This window comes from Mus musculus, chromosome 6 (assembly GCF_000001635.26).
Source record: "Mus musculus strain C57BL/6J chromosome 6, GRCm38.p6 C57BL/6J".
Taxonomy (NCBI): Eukaryota; Metazoa; Chordata; class Mammalia; order Rodentia; family Muridae; genus Mus; species Mus musculus.
In genome coordinates, this window is record NC_000072.6 from 35,175,066 (window position 1) to 35,194,093 (window position 19,028).

General features: G+C 42.5%; 1 protein-coding gene across 4 annotated transcripts in view; it reads left to right on the top strand.

Annotated features, from left to right (window-relative positions):
- The first annotated feature begins 2,550 nt into the window (after positions 1-2,550).
- Nup205 (nucleoporin 205) overlaps positions 2,551-19,028 on the top strand; it is a 69,984-nt gene continuing 53,506 nt past the window's right edge. Inside the window, exons 1-7 of one of the 4 annotated variants that reach the window (NM_027513.1) lie at positions 2,551-2,594; positions 8,784-8,926; positions 11,368-11,539; positions 13,559-13,703; positions 14,031-14,190; positions 14,790-15,018; positions 16,809-16,973. In NM_027513.1, the coding sequence (NP_081789.1) occupies positions 2,567-2,594; positions 8,784-8,926; positions 11,368-11,539; positions 13,559-13,703; positions 14,031-14,190; positions 14,790-15,018; positions 16,809-16,973 (1,042 nt within the window). In that variant the 5' untranslated portion in view covers positions 2,551-2,566. Of the gene's footprint in view, positions 2,595-2,650; positions 2,912-2,985; positions 3,127-8,783; positions 8,927-11,367; positions 11,540-13,558; positions 13,704-14,030; positions 14,191-14,789; positions 15,019-16,808; positions 16,974-19,028 lie in introns of those variants that run through there. The other 3 variants (XM_006506590.3, XR_001785168.2, XM_017321734.2) reach the window with 3 other exon arrangements.

Genomic DNA, 19,028 nt, shown 5'->3' on the forward strand with positions numbered 1-19,028 from the left:
CATAGTCTTTGGCAACGCATTTCGTCTCTCAGGCCTAGCGTCTCCGGGCTCCGGGTCCTTAAGGTGTAGCAGCTCCTTAGACCTCTCCCTTCCTGCAGTGAAAGCCCAGTTTCCCATCCCCTCTTGTTCTCAAGGCAGGCAGTACTCAAATTTTGTTGCTATGTCCTTCTATTGTTAAGTTTTATGCTCTGTTCTCTCTTGGCTTCTTTATATTTCCACAATACATCCTTGACATTCTCTCCCAGTTCTTAGATTGTTAGTACCCTATGACCCTCTGGAACCGGTCAGCCACTTTGGGTCTGAACCTGCTGCTATTGTAGCTGTTGTTGCCCTTGTGACCTTTGCTTCAGTAACTACTCTGCTGTCACTTCATCTGCCTGTCTTTATCCAATCAGTTTAGCAAGCCATACTGGCCTTGTGGCCCACACCTTTAATCCTAGCACCTGGAGGCAGAGAGAGGCCAGTGGGTCTCTGTGAGTTTGAGGCCAGCCTGGTCTATCAAGTTAGTCCAGGACATCCAGGGCTCTGTTATAAAGATAATTATTTTATTTTACTTCATTTCATTTATTTTTGAAACAGGATTTCTCCATGTAGCCCTGGCTGCCCTGGGACTCACTCTGTAGACCAGGCTAGCCTTAAACTCACACAGACCTGCCTGCCTAGTGCTAGGATTAAAGGCATGAGCCACCACCACCCTTTTTTTTATTTTTATTTTTTGAGAGAACCTTTTAATGGTTTTAAGGATGTAACAGCAGAGACAGTTCAAAAAGGGTGTCTCACAGCTGACTTGAAAAGAAAACCAAACAGCCTGCTTATATAACCAGAAGGGGTATTTGGTAAGGTTGTTTGCACCAACCATAGCACAATCCTTCATGCAAATGAATTACATTCTGTACCAATCACAAGTCCTCTGATGATCGAACACCAGGAAGAGTGCTCCTCCTATAGCCTGCTTGAAAATGGTCACAGGGTCACTGGGAGTTCACTTAGGCTAGTCTAATTCCAGTGCATTCAAAGGCTAGTACAGGCTGTGGAGTGACCATGACTGGAGCATGTCTTCAGCTGTGCAAATGTGAGCATATCCCCAGGGTGTCTGTAAACTCTCCAGAATAGCAGGGCTGCTGTAAGGGCAGTCTGGTCAGTCGCTAGTGAAAGAGGTGCTTGGCTTAGAACTCTCCATTGAAGGCTTCCAAATATAAGCGAAGAGCTTTCAAGCAGATCGCTACTGACATCAATCATTCACAGAAATCATTATATTTTACAGTAGACTTAATGAAAGCTTAAGACAGAATTAGTACTTCTAACGTATGTAGAAGTTACTTAGTAGGCTTTTTAGGTTCTTATCTCACTAGCCCGCTTCCATTCTATTCTGTAACGTGTTTTTCCTTTCTTTCTTCTTTTTGTTTTTTTGAGACAGGGTTTCTCTGTATAGCCCTGGCTGTCTTGGAACTCACTCTGTAGACCATGCTGGCCTAGAACTCAGAAAATCTGCCTGCCTCTGCCTCCCAAGTGCTGGGATTAAAGGCGTGGGCCACCACGCCCGGCTAGCAAATTTTAAATTTAACGAGTAAGTTTAGTAGTTTTGGTTGCTTAGGTAGAAAAAACATTTGGTGTTTGTGAAATTTATGTCGAATTTGACTCAACATGTTGGGGATGAGGAAGCAAATGGGTGACACTTTTGAAGTCAGGCAGGCAGTACTCAAATTTTGTCGCTGTCTGTAATTTTCTTTTTTTTTTCCAAAGATTTATTTATTTATTATATGTAAGTACACTGTAGTTGTCTTCAGACATCCCAGAAGAGGGCGTCAGATCTCATTACAAATGGTTGTCAGCCACCACATGGTTACTGGGATTTGAACTCAGGACCTTTGGAAGAGCACTCAGTGCTCTTAACCTCTGAACCATCTCTCCAGGCCCTGTCTGTAATTTTCGAAGCACAATGTGATTATGTCTACAGAATATACTTATTAAATAGAAATTCCTTAATCACTTACTCACTTCACTCTACTCTCTTAAGGTAAGGGGGATGGCTATTCAAATAAAATTTAACTTGAAATGAAGGTCATGAGAATTTTTTCTCTTTTTTTTTTTTTTTTTTTTTGAGACAGGGTATATAGCCTGTATAGCCCTGGTTGTCCTGGAACTCACTTTGTAGACCAGGCTGGCCTTGAACTTAGAAATCCGCCTGCCTCTGCCTCCCGAGTGATGGGATTAAAGGCGTGCGCCACCACGCCCAGCAAGAACTTTTTCAGTTTCACTGATTTCCCTTTTTTGAACACTAGTCAACTGCACGGCTCACTCGAAATAAAACTACGGGTCCCATGATGCATTGCACAGCTAGTCTCCGAACCGGCTGCCCTCGGCTTGTTTTAACGGTAATGGTCGCAGTTAGACTCGATGGCCCTAGGCCAGAGCAGGGCGGGGAGCCTTGTGCACACCCGCTCGAGCCTCGCATGGCGTTCTCGGAGGCCCTGGGGACGCCCTTGTGTTCAGGCGTCGACGCGGGCAGGCCCTCGGGCCCGGGGTCCTCCCCGCGGCAGGAGCGCTCTCTCAGTCCTCCTCCAAGATGGCGGCGCTGTTGGCGGTAAATTCGGGTGAGCGCGGCGGGCCCGCGAGGGACCCGCGGGGACCCACGGGGGGCGGGGCCGGCGAGTGGGGAGCGCTGGTGCAGTCGGGCCGTTGGCAGTGCGGGCGCGAGCGTGTGCGCAGGGCCCGCTCTCGCCGCGCTCCGGCCTGCAGCCCCGCGCCGCCTCCGTTTGAATGGCGCGCGGCGCGGCGACAGTTTGGCCCTCGAAACGGGCGTGTGAAGGGGAGGCGGAGCGGCGGGGTCCCGGGCAGCCAGGCGCGCGCCCCCGAAGCCGCTTCGTCCCCCCAATATCCTTCAGGTGTAGGCAGGCCATCTACCGCCGAGGTACGGCTCAAGTCCCGGGCTGTGGGACCCAGGCGAGGCTGGAAGGAAGCTGGTCTGGAAGGGGGCCGTGGGCCGGTCATGGGGCATGGGGGTGAGGAGGTCTTGCCAGCCGCGAGGCGGTGCCACGGGCTCAGCACGTGCCGCCCTGCACCGTTGTCACAGCCACGGCGGACGGTGACATCGCTGTGAAAAAGCTGGGGCTGGGGTCATCTTTGGTAATTGGAACCCCTCAGAGATGCTTGAAGAAGTGGATGGGTTTTGATTTGTCCTGGTTCCAGGAACACGGTGCCGGTCGTTAGTGGGGAGGACTTAGATGTCAAACATTTCGTACGAGGTCTGGCACTCCTGAACACGGCTTTAGACACTCGATTCATGAGTACAATTAAGAGGCAACATAGCAAACGTTTACGGACCATCTTTTTCAGCAGGACTGTTTTGTTTTTAAACTGTTTTTGGTACTGGTTCTTGCCAGTTTACCAGTATTTTTTGAAAATTACCTAAATCTGAGTTTTGTACATAAACCATCTCAGAAGTGGTATGGTAAATTGTTCTGTAGAAATGAAGTTTTCTGTTGTATTGACAACATATTGTCTGCTCACTGGAGCAAGTGTTAGTCTTGATTGTTGAATCCCTTTATACCTGGTGTATGTGTGTATTTCATTTATATATTTGGAGTAATGCAATTAAATATCTCAGATTTAATTTGGAAGCAAAGACTTCCAGTGATTACATAATTTCTCCAAAATTAAACAGTTAATGCCTTTTTTTTTCTTCCCCGCCCCCCCCCCCCCCCCAGGGTTTCTCTGTGAAGGCCTGACTGTCCTAGAACTCACTCTGTAGACCAGGCTGGCCTCAAACTCAGAAATTCACCTTCCTATGCCTCCCAAGTGCTGGGATTAAAGGCATGCGCCACCACTGCCCAGCCAGTTAATGCTTTTAAGCACAACTTTATGACATTACATCATGCTTGTCCCCCCTCAAAGTAGTTAAATTAAATGCACTACTAGATTTTTTGAAAAGCCAGGCTTCCATGTAATAGTTCTGTTACATACATTTATAGCATATAATATCCTGAGTTACCATTAAACACAAGCCACTGACAGTTGTCACTAGCTCCCAGGAGTATAGTGTGTACAGGAGAGCTTTGATTGGCCTCAAGAAAAGAAAGCATTTTAAAAAGCCAGGAGTCAGTCAAGAGAGTTATTTTTTGTCACCTTTGGGAAGAACTGAAGCATCCATAGATGAATGGATGATGAGTGAGTGAGTGGATAAACGAAACATGATGAACACACAAAGGAATATTACTCAGTTTTTTTTTTTTTTTTAAAGATTTATTTATTAATATACATAAGTACACTGTAGCTGACTTCATCTGCACTAGAAGAGGGCGTCAGATCTCTTTATGGGTGGTTGTGAACCACCATGTGGTTGCTGGGATTTGAACTCAGGACCTTCGGGAGAGCAGTCAGTACTCTTACCCGGTGAGCCATCTCACCAGCCCATATTACTCAGTTTTAAAAAGAAGGCAGTACTGTCACATGTACATGTATGATCTTTGAGGACATTGAGTGAGATACTCAACAGACACAAGACTCTACACACAACAATGATATTTAACTTAGTGTAGCTAAACTAAAGAAAAAAAAAGTAGAATTAGGATGGCAGTCACCAAGGCTAGAAAAATGAGAGGTGGTGGTGATTTAATTAGTACTATGTCCCATCACCAGAACAAGTGTTAGGCTTGCTTTATCTCATTTAATCCCTTTATACCCCATATGTATGCGTGTGTGTGTGTGTGTGTGTGTGTATAATATTTGCAGTAGTGCAATTAAATATCTCAGATTTAATTTGGAAGCAAAGACCTCTAGTGGTTAAACAATTCTCCAAAATTAAACAGTTAATGCTTTTAAGCACAACTTTATGACATCACATCATGGCTTGCCCCTTGCACTGCTGTGCCCCCCCCCCCATAGTTAAATAAATGCACTACTAAAATTTTTGAAAAGCAAGCCTTCCCTGTTTTAGCTATTGGGTCAGACTAAACCCTTCTCTGCCCTGACCTCTGCCTAGGTCACATACCCTTAGTTGTACCCTCTTGACTTGATTACCTTCAGACTAAACCCTTCTCTGCCCTGACCTCTGCCTAGGTCACATACCCTTAGTTGTACCCTCTTGACCTGACCTGATTACCTTTCCTTCAGACCACGTAGGCAATTGGGTTTGTTTCCTTATTAAACTGAACTCATCCATGATGAATGGTTAGATGTGATATGCAGGGAGTATCCTAAAACATTAAAGGAAATGAATGTGCTTCTCAAGGTGAGTTAAAATACATACTAGAGGCTTTGAAAAAAAATATTAGCCTTTCATTTGTTACTAGTAGAGGAATATTTACTGAAGTTGGGCAACTGTAGATGGCTCTTGTGTACGTAAACTTGTTGATGTGTTGATGTTCATGGACTGTGTAGGTGAGTGCATGTGATTTGTGTGCATATATTTTTGATTTCTTATTGGCTGTCTCATTAAGAGGAAAAAATGGAATTTGTCTATGTAGTTTACTGAGTTTATATTCCAATCATGTGTAATACAAAGACAGTTATTAGTTTTTCAGAAATCTTTAGGAGTGCAGGTGCCTATGGCAACCTGAGAGAGCTTGGCATTCCCTGGAGCTGGAATTACAGACTGTTGTATGAACTGTCTGGATGGATGCTGGCGCTGGACTCAGCTCCTTTGGAGGAGTTTTACGTACTTTTTACTTCTGGTCTGTCTCTTCTGTCCCCTAGTCTATACAGACTATCTTAAGGGTAGAGAGTTAACACGTGTGTGTGTGTGTGTGTGTGTGTGTGTGTGTGTGTGTGTGTATGTTTGTGTGTGTAAGTAACTGAGGGGGAGGGGAAGGAGAGAGAGGGACTAGGTCTGCCTACTTTGTCCTCAAATTTTTGATCCTCCTGCCTCAGCCTTCTGAGGATTGGGATTACAGATATGTTTGTATTCTGGTTTGTTTGTGGTATAGCTTTCTTCCCCCCCCCCCCCCCTTTGGTTTTTCGAGACAGGGTTTCTCTGTGTAGCTCTGGTTGTTCTGGAACTCACTCTGTAGACCAGGCTGGCCTCGAACTCAGAAATCTGTCTGCCTCTGCCTCCCACATGTTGGGATCAAAGGCATGCGCCAGCACTGCCTAGCTGTGTTTTACCTCTTTATAAGGTTCTGAAATCTCTGTGATAAGGCAGTTTCCAGTTTGCCCCACATCAGGGATTGATCCAGGGCTTTGAGTTCTACAGTGAGCTCCAGTTTTGAGGCTCCCTTTGTCCTGTGCCCACTCAGTTGCCAGTTGTAATTTCTCTCTACACCTCTAAGCCTTTTCTCACTAGTCTACTGTCCTCACCTTAGTTTAGCTTTCGTCACCGCCTTACCTGCTTATTCCCAGCGTTCCTGTTCTGCGCACATTTACCACAATACCATTGCTCACCCTGGTAGCTGTCTGTCTGGGTTTGGCTTTGTTTGTTCTGTTTTTGGGTCACAGACTACAGGTTGAATATCACTCATAGCTAGATATTGTGTGTGCGCGTGTGCATGCTTGCTTGCTTTCGTGGAGTTCCTGGTTGAGCAGCCCTGATCTAGAGTCTGAAACTTTTTGAACCTCATGTTGCTTGTCAAACTTTTTAGTCTTTGCTGCAATCCAAAGTTCAAACCTATGCTGTCCTTTACCTTCACAGAGAGAGGGCCAAGAAAACAATCCTGAGGGAAGTTACCAGAATCAAGAGACAGGACCTCATTTTGGCAGGCTCAGAATTGGCTTTTGTTAGTGTATCTGTTAATTGACTTCTTTATTCAAATTCAAGAAGACAGGTAGCTAGACCAGCATGCTAATATATTGATGGTAACAGCAGTATGTGCGCATGGGTACTCAAGCCACTTTGTCAGCAGGATCTTCACTGTAGAAATTCATGGGACGAGGTACAGTTAGTTTTGAGATGGAATATTGCTGTATTGTCCAGGCATATCTCACTCAGGGACTAGAGATCTCTTGCTTCAGCTGACCAAGTAGTTGGGCCTTTATTACACGTATCTGTCAGCCACCACATCTGGCTGACAAGGAGCTGGACTTCTTAACCAGAGATTGGCAAATATGGGATTGAAGTAGGAGAAGCACAGCAGGGCGTTGAATGATTGAGGTGTGCTGACTCCCTTCTCGCTAATCCTCACTCAGACCGGGCAGTGCTTCCTGGTCCTGAAGATGAGCCAAGGGCCTTTTCCTCCATAATCATGCCTTCTACTGCCAAGATATGCTTGTGGCCCTAGGCGCTCTTGTTCATACGTTCTATTAGTCTCTTAAATGTAATTGTGTGTATGTGTGTGAATTGGTTTGAATCCAAGGCTCCACACATGCTAAGCATGTGCTCTGCCCGTCAACACTTCCAGGACCTGACTTGTTTGTTTTAGTGCCTGTGGTTTAGTCTCACTTCAAGCAGGCTTACTTAGATCAATCTTAACTCCCTCATTTACTGTGCTATTTGCTAGATAATTTTGACATCCCTAATTCATCTTCTGAAACACATTAACTTGCCAAGTATTATGTATAGAGGTATACATAACCAGTGGGCATAGCCACTGGTTAGGGAAGGGATTGGTATCCACAGCACTGGTGTGACTTTGCCTGAGTGTTTCAACTATCTCGGGTTTTGTATTTGCAGAACAGAGGAACCCATAGTGACCAGATTTTGTAAGATAACAGCCATACATGAAAATCTGGGCCATGCTAATAAGCTGTACAGCAAAAGCTTAGTAAGGATCACAAAAGTCCTTAATGTTTTTTGCTTCTTAAAATAGCCAGTGTCCCAGCTAAAACAAAGTATATCTTTCACTTTCCTAGATAGAATGAATGTTTTCACAAAATCTGCTTTTCCCAGGGGTCTTAGGGAGGGAAGGAGATGGACCTTTGTTGAGTGTCTGTGATGCGGAGGTTTGATGCTATATGTTTTACTTACTTGTAAAAACTTGTACAACTTGTAAACTGCTGAGTGTGGGTGCATAGGCCTGTAATCCTAGCACCTGGGAGCATGGGGTGGGTTTCAGACTAGCCTGGGCTATAGAAACTATCTGAAGAAACAAAACAAAACAAAACAAACTGAAAGAACTGTAAGCCTTAGGAGTGGGTAATGCTTTTGACTAGTTTGCCTTTTAAATTTTAGTTTAATTTTGTGTATGTGTGTGTGCGCGTATGTGTACGTGTGTGTGCATGCATGCATTGCTCACACACATGTACTGACTGTGTACCACATGCATGCAGGAACCCTTGGAGGTCAGAAGAGGGGTTGGATGGTTGTGAGCCTCTCTGTAGGTACTAGGAACCGAACTCCTCCACAAGAGCATCACTAAATCCCCGAGCCAGCTCTTCAGTCCACTAGGTTATCTTTTTCTTTTTGTTTTGAGTCAAGGCTCAGTAGTCAGTCTTTGCTGGCCTGGACCTAGCTATGTAGACTAGGCTGCCCTTGGGTTTATAGAGCTCAGCCTGCCAGTGAACCTCAAGTGCTGGGATTAAAGAGGTGTGCCACCATGCTCTGCCCTCCTGCTTTATACAAAGGGAAACTAAAGGAGAAAGGGATTTCTCTCTGAAGCTCACCGAGGCTATGAAGTGGTCAACCAGGTTCAGCTGACCGTACACTTTAGTTTGGGTTTGTTTGATTTTTATGTTGTTAGAAAGCAAGTTTATATTGTTGCCAAAGATTTCTAATTAATTATGCTGTTATGTTTTTGCCCTGTGTTTGTAAGTTTTTATATTAGAAGTAGACATTAGCGCTTCCTTTGGTAAATGCGAGTGTGGCTAATATGTGGATGACATGTATCTCACACTGATCTTCATTTTCTTTCAAGCTGCCAGCCTGTGGGGACCCTACAAAGACATTTGGCAGACAGTTGGAAGTGCTCTTTGGAGAAGACAGCCTGAAGCTGTCCACCTTCTTGACATGATTTTGAAGAAACACAAACCCGACTTCATTTCACTGTTCAAAAACCCAGTAGGAAGTATTCTTCTTTGTTTCTTGTTTGTTGTTGTTGTTTAATAAATCTGGAGAGTGGTGATCTTTTTAGATCTATTTATTTATTTGCTTGTTAATTAACTCCGTGGGGCATGAGCATTCCCTGGTGCACATGTGGAGGTAAGATGAGGACCTGCAGGAGTCAGTTGTGTGGAAGCCTGGGCTCCAACTTGGGCTCTCAGGCAAGGTGGTAGGAGACTTACTTGCCAACTTCACACTGTCTTGTTTGTCTTTTTAAAGAAGAAAGGACAAGTGAACTCTCTGTAAACACGTAGCTTGAGTTACACTAGTAATTCAAGTTTTTAAAAAAAATCCTCCTCCCCCAAACAATTTATTGTCTTTTTATTTTTATAGAACTTACTGTTGAATTTATCTTCAGCTAAGTGGTAAATGTGGTATCTGGATATGATTTAGGAAATGCAGTTTATCCCACAAATGCTACTTGCCTTATAATTTCTGGCCTATGATTGACAGTACACATAGCCTTCGCTGGTTACTTATTTTCAGACACACTTATGCATTTGAAGTCTCTGTAGTGCAGTGGGAACTGTTAGCCAAACTAATTATTCATCACTGTACCTTGAAACCTTCTCAGTAGAAGGGACTACAGTGGAGGATTTGAGTGTGAGGACTCCTTTGCTCTTGGGCAATTTTCTGTTTTTTCGGCTTGTTTTGTTTCTTTGCAATTAAGGTATTATCTCACTCATCTCTCTGTATCTAAGGCTGGCCTGGAACTCAAGTAGCTCTGGTTGGCTTTATCCTCCTGCCTCAGCCTCTGGCTGGGATTATACTATGAGCAGTCATTTCCATCTCACAGTTGTTTTGTTTTTAAACCTTTATTGTGTGTGACATGTACAGTGTGAGGGAAGTCAGAGGACAGATTTTGGTAGTTGATTCTGTGTTCTTTCATTGTGTGGGTTCTAGCTATTGTATTCTGGTCTTGTCGGAAAGTGACTTATTACAGTGAGTCACCTCACCTCTTTGGCATTTTGCTCTGTGTGTGTGTGTTTCTAGAGATGAAATCTTATGACCTTGTACATATTATTGTATGTACTATGCAAGTGCTCTACCATTGAGCTCTACTTTTTTTTTTTTTTTTAAAGTCTTTTAATTTTTGAAACAGTCTTTCCAACTTGCTCAGGCTGGTCTTGAACCTATGATCCTGAGTAGCCAAGATGTGGATCTGTTCTTTCTTGTGATTTTTTTTTTTTTTTTTTTTTTTTTTTTTAGTAGAAGGAACTCTGGCTTGGAACTGGGAACCAGCTGAGCTGAAACTCCTGTCTTAGCTCTCCCCGAGAAGGTTGTATGATCTCAGACAAGTTACCTAGTGCACTTTAGTACCACTTCTGTATTATAGAGGAGTTGGACTAAATGATCCAGGGAATTCTTCAGGATCTGAACTTTAACAGTTTGTTATTGTACTGGCTGGTTTTGTGTTAACTTTGACACAGGCTGGAGTTATCACAGAGAAAGGAGCTTCAGTTGGGGAAATGCCTCCATGAGATCCAGCTGTGGGGCATTTTCTCAATTAGTGATCAAAGGGGAGGGGCCCATTGTGGGTGGTGCCATCCCTGAGCTGGTAGTTTTGGGTTCTATAAGAGAGCAGGCTGAGCAAGCTGGGGAAGCAAGCCTGTGAGTAACATCACTCCGTGGCTTCCGCATCAGCTCCTGCTTCCTAACCTGCTTGAGTTCCAGTCCTGACTTCCTTGGTGATGAACAGCATTATGGAAGTGTAAGCTGAATAAACCCTTTCCTCCCCAACTTGCTTCTTGGTCATGATGTTTGTGCAGGAATAAAAACCCTGACTAAGACAGTTATCTACGAGAGACTTCTCTGTGTTAAATAGTTGAATCAAGGAGGTTTTAAGGGGCCTAATGAGGTGGCTTAGTACTAGAACACTTGCCTAGTGTGTGTCCATTTGTGGGTTACATCCCTACCACCACACATATAAAAAGAGTTTTGTAGGATATAAAATCATGTTACTAATTTATGATTCACTCTACAAAGTAATACTATTGCTTGTTACTTAATATAGTTCATATGTCCATTTGAATTATTGTATGTAACTAGAACATTCACTTAGATATGTGGAAATCAGAATAGTATTTGTATTTTTCCTGGTTTTTATGGAGCTTAGCAGATAGTTTTGAGAAGGTAGTACTGGGAAAGATGAAGGTGGTGCCACGTGTTGCCTCATATCCCCTAGTTCTGGATAACTAGATAAGAAACACTTCAGTTTGTCATGCTACCAGGCTTCATTGTTTTTGTTCGCATGCATGCTGGCCATGACTCTACTTGCCTGGCCTCCAAATATAGGATTAAAGGCATGTGCTGCCTTGGCAAACGAGGCTGCGTTGTCATGAACTGACTTCTGCTAGGAGCACTATTTTCATTACTTAATTATAATTTTATCATTCTAGCCCAAAAATGTTCAACAGCATGAGAAAATTCAGAAAGCCAGTTCAGAGGGTGTTGCGATCCAGGGGCAACAAGGAACCAGACTTCTTCCTGAGCAGCTCATTAAAGAAGCATTTATCATCAGTGACCTTTTTGATATTGGGGAATTGTCAGCTGTTGAGCTTCTCCTTGCTGGTAAGTTGACATTTAGCTGGAAGTGTGATATGTAGTCAGAATCATGAAGCTAGAACCCCTATCTTGGACTTTGGTTTTCTTTTAAAGATTTATTTATTTCGCATACCTGAGTTCGCATTGCTGTCCTCAGACACACCAGAAGAGGGCACTGGATCCCATTAGAGATGGTTGTGAGCTGGGATTTGAACTCAGGACCTCTGGAAGAACAGTTAGTGCTCTTAACCACTGAGCCATCTCTCCAGCCCCCTAACTTGGACTTTTTATTGTTTGGGTAATAAATGGGTTTAAAATGTTTATTTTATGCATATGTGTATGCCTGAGTATATGTATATGCACTATACTCATTTAGTAGTTATGGGAGGTCAGAAGAGGGTATTGAATACTCTGGAACTGGACTTACAGGTGAATATGAGCCACTTTGTGGGTGCTGGGAAGTGCTCTTAACTACTGAGCCATCTGTCTAACCCCTTAACAGATTGTTTTTAAAGATGTCATTTACTTGACAGAACAATTCAAAATATTTAATTTTTCTTGTATTAAAGGGCAAGCTTAATGTTGTTGATGAATTGCCCTAAGGTGGGCCTTGATGTAGTAATTTACCAACAGAGATGAAGTTGCATCCCTAGAATGCATGGCTCAAGGCAAGTGCTGTCATGCAGTGGGCAGGAAGGCAAGGTTTACTGGTTTTTTTTTTTTTTTTTTGAGTGTCTTTTGGAGTGGGTTATTTGGTGATGAATGACTAGGTAAAATATAAGATAATTTTAATAATAATTAAAACCAGGAAGAAAATAGACTGCATATCAGGGCAGAGAGACATCAGGGCTGATTAAAGTAGTTCTGATTAGTGGGCTTAGTCAAGGCCCTTCTGAGGTGAGGACATTTGATGTAGTCCTGAATCATGCTTAGATGCTGAGGAGCATGCTCTTCAGGTCTGAGTAAATGCATGCTTAAAAGAAAAGAGTGCTGTGACTGGGCATGGTGAAGAAGGAGATGGAGGGACTCACCCAGCAGTATTACTGGGGGACTGAAGCAAGCATGTACAATCCTAGATGACCTAGGAGTCAATTTGTGGCTGCTACATAGAGATCAGTATTTCCATAAAAGAAGCAATTCACTAATGATCACAAAGGAGCCATGTGAAGAAGATACATACATCTTAGTTGAATGGTTGTTGAGTTTCTTTAAATATACCATGTAACTACTAAAATCCTTTTTGACCAAAGAAAATTAGTTATTGAAGATAAGGAAGGTAGTTTTCTCTTATGTGAGGGGATGCTAACTGGACATACCTGAGATTTAAATTTAATTAAGATTTTCTTTTTTATTCTGGCAGAGCTGGAGATAGAACTAGGGCCTTGTGCTTGCTAGGCAAGCACTGTATCACTGAGCTGTTCTCAGCCCAGAACTTTGATTTAACAACATGTCCTCTGTATTTACCATGCTCTAGATACTATGGGAAGGCTGCTATAAAGGAACACAGCCTGGTGATTTAAGAAAGACATGGGAGTGGTTTTGACAGGAGGCAGTGCAGAGTAGATCCTGAAAGGAGGAAACTTGCAGACATTTGCAAGGGTTCACATGAGTGGTGAGAGAGTGGGCCCAACATAGGAAATTAGAGAAGAAGTGAAATTGAGTTGGGAAAGTGATGAATTTCTTGTTCTTTTGTTTGTTTGTTTGTTTGTTTGTTTGAGACAGGGTTTCTCTGTGTAGCCCTGCCCTGTCCTGCCCTGGAATTCACTCTGTAGACCAAGCTGGCTTTGAACTCAGTTCCACCTGCCACTGCCTCCTGAGTGCTGGGATTAAAGGTGTGTGCCACCACCTCTTTAACTGTGCTGCTTCTTGTTATTGGTACCCTGGCATATGGTTGATGGGCCTTTGAATCTGCTATGCCAGGAATGATGCAGGGAGTAGAAACCCTAAGGGTCCCCTTAACATTAAGACCTGCTTATTTGAATACATTTTGGCATACGTTTCAAACACATTTGAGCTTTATTACTAAATAATCAATTCCTTTTCTAGGAGAGCATCAGCAGCCACATTTCCCTGGCCTCACCAGGGGATTGGTAGCTGTCCTTTTATACTGGGATGGAAAGCGGTGCATTGCAAATTCTCTCAGAACCCTGATACAGTCTAGACGAGGAAAGACATGGACATTAGAACTCAGGTCTGTTTGCCTTTGGGGACTTACAGGGTTAATGTGAAATTACTTGAATTTGAGTTTTGGAAATAACAGTTTTTCCTTAGTGTGTACCCTTTCAGTAAACTGTAAGCTCAGGTCAATAATATACTGGACTACTCTTTCCAGAGTAATACCTTAGTTTAAACCTGACTTATTTGCAAGTGAAAAATCACAGAGATTTATTTAACTCCAGTGATTTAGAAAGGGTAAAAAGAACAAGACTATAATTCATCCTGGTTGTTTGTAATAATAGACTGTTGTCAAAACAGTATCTTTATTCGTTATAGCTTTGTTTGTTTCTTTTCCTTGCAGTCCAGAGCTGGTTTCCATGACAACACGCTTTACAGATGAGCTGATGGAGCAAGGATTGACTTACAAAGTCCTTACTTTGCTGTCACAGATTGATGTGAATAATGAGTTTGAGAAACTACAGAGAGAGAGAGGTTTGGGCAGTGAGAAACACCGCAAAGAGGCAAGGGTTCTATAAGATGACCTCATGGGTGTCTTTGACAGATGTGGAACAGAAGAGCTTACAGAATATTCATTTCACTTAGGCAGATGAAAATACTGTTTTATCATCATTGCTACTGGTTTCCTTTTCTTTTTTCTTTTTTCTTTTTGGTTGGTTTTTTATTTTTATTTATTTATTTATTTTTGAGGCAGGGTCTTACTATGTAGTAGTCGATTGATCCAGAACTTGCTATGTAGACTAGGCTAGCCTCCAACTCAGAGATCCACTGCTTCTGGGATTAAGAGTATGAGCAATCACCCCTGTGGCAATACTGCATTTCAAATGTGTAGACTGCTCTGCTCATGGATTGTGCCTGCATTTGTTCCAGTTGCTGTGCCTCTGTTTATGCCTTGTCTAGTTTTTTCTGAAATGAGTTTTTCAAGCAATTGGTCAGCGTGGTTTCTCAAGGACTAAACCTCTAGAATTTATTCAGAATCCCAGCAACTTTACGAGCATGTGTGGATTCATATCAGTTAATTTTGTTAGCCTTTATGGAAGACACTGTTTTGTAATGCCAGACCTTGCTATAACTTATGTCACAATCATATTGTTACTTGTAGGTTTCTGATCTCATCAAGGAGTGCAGGCAGTCTCTGGCTGAAAGTCTTTTTGCCTGGGCTTGCCAGTCACCATTACCCAAAGATGACACCCTCCTACTTATTGGACATTTGGAAAGAGTGACAGTTGAGGCCAATGGCTCCCTAGATGCAGTGAATCTGTGCCTCCTTATGGCTCTTCTGTACTGTTTTGATACCAGCTTTATAGACCAAAGCACAGAGGAACGAGATGGTATTGAATTTTACATTTTATCTTTTTTAAAAAAAATATTTATTTTTATTTTATGCACATTTGTGTTTTGCCTGTGTGTATGTCTGTGTGAGGGTGTCAGACCCCCTGGAACTGATTTTATAGATAGATGAGAGCTGCCATGTAAATGCTGGGAATTGAACCCTGGTCTTCTGGAAGAGCAGCTAGTGCTCTTAACTGCTGAACCATCTCTCCAACCCCTACATGTTTGTTTGTTTGTTTGTTTATGTATATATGTATGTATACTTAAACACACATATATGTGTGTGTGTATATATATATACACATATACATATACATATATATCATATATACACATATATATGTATATATATATATGATTATTTTAATGAATGAGTACACTGTCACTGACACACCAGAAGAAGGTATTGGATCCCATTACAGATGGTTGTGAGTTAGTTACCATGTAGTTTCTGGGAATTGAAGTCATCACCTCTGGAAGAGCAGCCAATGCTCTTAACAACTGAGCCATCTCTCTAGCTCCAGCATTTATATTTTTTAATGCTTTTTTTATTCTTAAGAGTCTCATGTATGGTCTAGGTTAGCCTCAAACTAATTTTTTAGTTACATTTATGTGTCTGTGTGCGCATGTGCCAGAAGACAACTTTCAGGATCAGTTGTTTCCTTCAACTATGTGACTTGAGGAGGTAAGCTTAGGTTGCCAGGGCTGGCAGCAAGCGCTGCTACCCACTGAGCCATTTTGCTGGTCTGGCCTCAAACTCTTGATCTTTCTGTTCTAGTCTTCTGGGTGCTGGGATTACAGGCATATGCTAACATACCCAGCATGTGCTAACACAACCACCAATACATTTATTTTCAAAAATAAAATTTTAAGTTGTGAGGGAACATTCAAGAAGGACAATATTTTAATTTCCAAAATACAACTTTTCTTCTTTGTTTCTGTCTGTGCAATCCAGGCAAGTTTGAAACATTTTAAATGTGCAATGCAATTTAAGACTGAGGCCAAACTCTGTAATGGAGGAATTGCTTACCATACCTGAGGCCCTAAGTTTGCTTTCTAATAGCAACGACAGCAAACTCTGTCTTTGTTTTTTGTTTTGTTTTGTTTTGTTTTGTTTTGTTTTGTTTTGTTTTGTTTTGTGTTTGAGTGAGAGGTTCTCTGTTTAGCCCTAGCTGTCCTAGAACTTACTGTGTTGATCAGGCTGGCCTCGAACTTCAGGGATCTGCCCACCTCTGCTCCCCCAGTGCTGGGCTTAAGGCGTGCGCCCCCTGTGCTCAGCTTTGTTCCTGTGCAGGTGGTTTCCTGAAATGACGGTGTTACACGGTAGAAAGCAATGTGGTCACGCGTGCACGTGCCTGCCTTTGCTGCAGCTGCCTGCTTTGTTCCTTACTCACATTTGTAAAACTTGTGAAACACAGATTCTTTACTTCTCTTTGACATAGTTTTTGTGTATGAGAAGTAGGTGACTCATTTTATCTTTAGAGAGCATTTATTTATATTTTAGAATTCCTGTATAGAAAAAACAGTGAGTGCTTCTTTTTCTAATTTCTGCTGTCTATGAAACTTATTGGAAGTTGTTAACTGAAATTTAGGGTTGTTGTTTTTAGTTTTTATGCATATAATACTTTAACAGCAATACAGATATTTTGTTATATCAAATAATGATGTTAATTAGTCATCATTCCTTTTGAAAATGCTGTGTTTATGACTTTTAGATATCCATGTGTGACGGATGTGAGAATTTATTTCTGCTCTTTTTTGGTGAAGTGATGTAATTTTGTGTTTTCAGATATGATTCACCACCTTCCACTGTTGACAGAGAGACAGTACGTTTCGACAATTCACTCTCGCCTCCAGGACTCTCAGCCTTGGAAGCTTCCTGGACTGCAGGCCACTGTTAGGCTTGCCTGGGCCCTGGCGTTGAGGGGGATATCCCAGCTACCGGATGTAACAGGTAAGGAAGGAAGGTTGGAGAGAACTGGCTCTGCCACTGTACCTAGCGATGCATTGATTTTCTTCCTTTAAAAGTTTTTAGGTGACTTATTTTATGTGCGAGTGTTTTGCCTGCATATATGTCTGTATTCCACATGTGTGTCTAACATTACCTGAGATCCAAGAATTCCCTGGAGTTAGGAATGGTTTCTAGTTATCATGTGGATGTGGGGAATGGAGCCTGGGTTTTTTTGAGGAACAACATCCAGGGCTCTTAACCACTGAGCCATCTTTCCAGCTCTAAATGCGTTTGTTTTCAAATATCAAATTTTAAATCAGAAAGAGAAAGTGTAAATATGAGCACGTGAAAATACAAGTTGTTTGATAAAAATTTGTGTTAGCACTTTTCATTCCAGCACTCAGGATGTAGGCGGATCTCTATAGTTTGGGGCCAGCCTAGTCTACGTCGAGCTCCAGGCAGGCAGGGTTGCATAGAGAGACTGTCTCAAAAACAACAATAACACACCCCTCATAACTTTGTAAAGTAGAACTGAGATGCACCTTATTTGCTGTCTCAGAAGAGAACCTCAGAGGTTACCTCCTTTTGTGAATCTAGTGAGAGGTCTTTACCTTCAGTGTAGGAGTTGAGAAGAGTGAGACTCCCACAGAGTCATACCTATCCTTTTTCTTTTTTGTGGTACTGATGATTGACCTTAGAGCCTTCTAAATATGTGCTAAGGGAGGAGGGTTCTGCCACTGAGCTACGGTTCTAGTTCTTTCTTTTTTAAACAGGGTCTCATGTATCCCAGGCTGGCCCCAAACTATGTAGCTAAAGGTGCCCTGGAGCTTCTCATTCTCCTGGCTTTACCTCTAAAGTGCTGGGATTATTAAATGTGTGCCACCACTTAAATTTTTGTTTACAAACTTTTTCACATTGTATCAAACTGAAGATCTAGTTTTTTAAACTCAGTGTGTTGGAAAGGAGATGTTTGGATCAATCAAGCATAGATAGGTGTGATGCTTTGAATGAATATGCTTGGCCTAGGATGTGGCACTATTAGAAGGTGTGGCCTTATTGGAGTGGGTGTGTCCTTGTTGGAGGAAGTAGGTCACTGTGGGGGTGGGCAATGAGACCATCCTCCTAACCACGTGGGAGCAAGTATTAGCTGCCTTCAGAACAAGAGGTAGAATTTTCAGCTCCTCCAGCATCGTGCCTGGACACTACCATGCTCTCTTTGATAATGGACTGAATCTCTGAACCTGTAAGCCAGCCCCAATGAAATGTTGTCCTTTTAAGAGTTGTCGTGGTCATGGTGTCTGTTCACAGCAATGAAACCCTAGCTAAGACAATAGGGCCATTTACTTAATCCTGTTCTACACAGGGCAAGCTATTCTGTTGTCTAGATTCGTGAAATGATGCTTAGAATGGTTTGCTTTACCAGCTGTCCTTTCATTGTAATTTGAAATACAAAGGCTTTTTCACTTCTCTAGGTTTGCGTAAGATGAGGTTCAAGGGAGGAAGAGTTTATTTTGGCTCCCATGGCTTGTGGGGGTTTGTCATGGCAGATAGAGCTCAGAAGGAGTATAAGAAGTGATGGCATGAATCTGCAGTCAGGAAGCAGGAAGATAATATGGTGTTGCGCTAGTTTGCGATCTTTTTTTCCTCTTTAAATTCAGCCTAGGGCCTTAGCCTATGGTGTGAAACAATCATATTCAAGGTGAGTCTTTCCTCAAGTAAACCTCTCTAGAAGGTGGGGCTCTTAGTATTTGGGATGCAGAGGCAGGAGGATCTCTTGAGTTGAAGACCAACCTAATCTATAAAGTGAGTTCCAGGCTAGCCAGGGCTACACAGTTGAGACCCTGCCTCAATAAAACCAACCCAAACAAAGTCAAAACAATAACAAGAAAACCTTTGGAAATGTCTGTGATTAAAGCTCCTATATTGTTTTTGCATGCTATGTTTGTATAAGAGCTCTCTGTCTATATCAGTGTTAACATTGCATTGATTAGCAAGTCACTTATGGGAAGAGCCAGTGCTCTTACAATTGTTTTGCTTTGTTTGAGACAAGGTCCACTA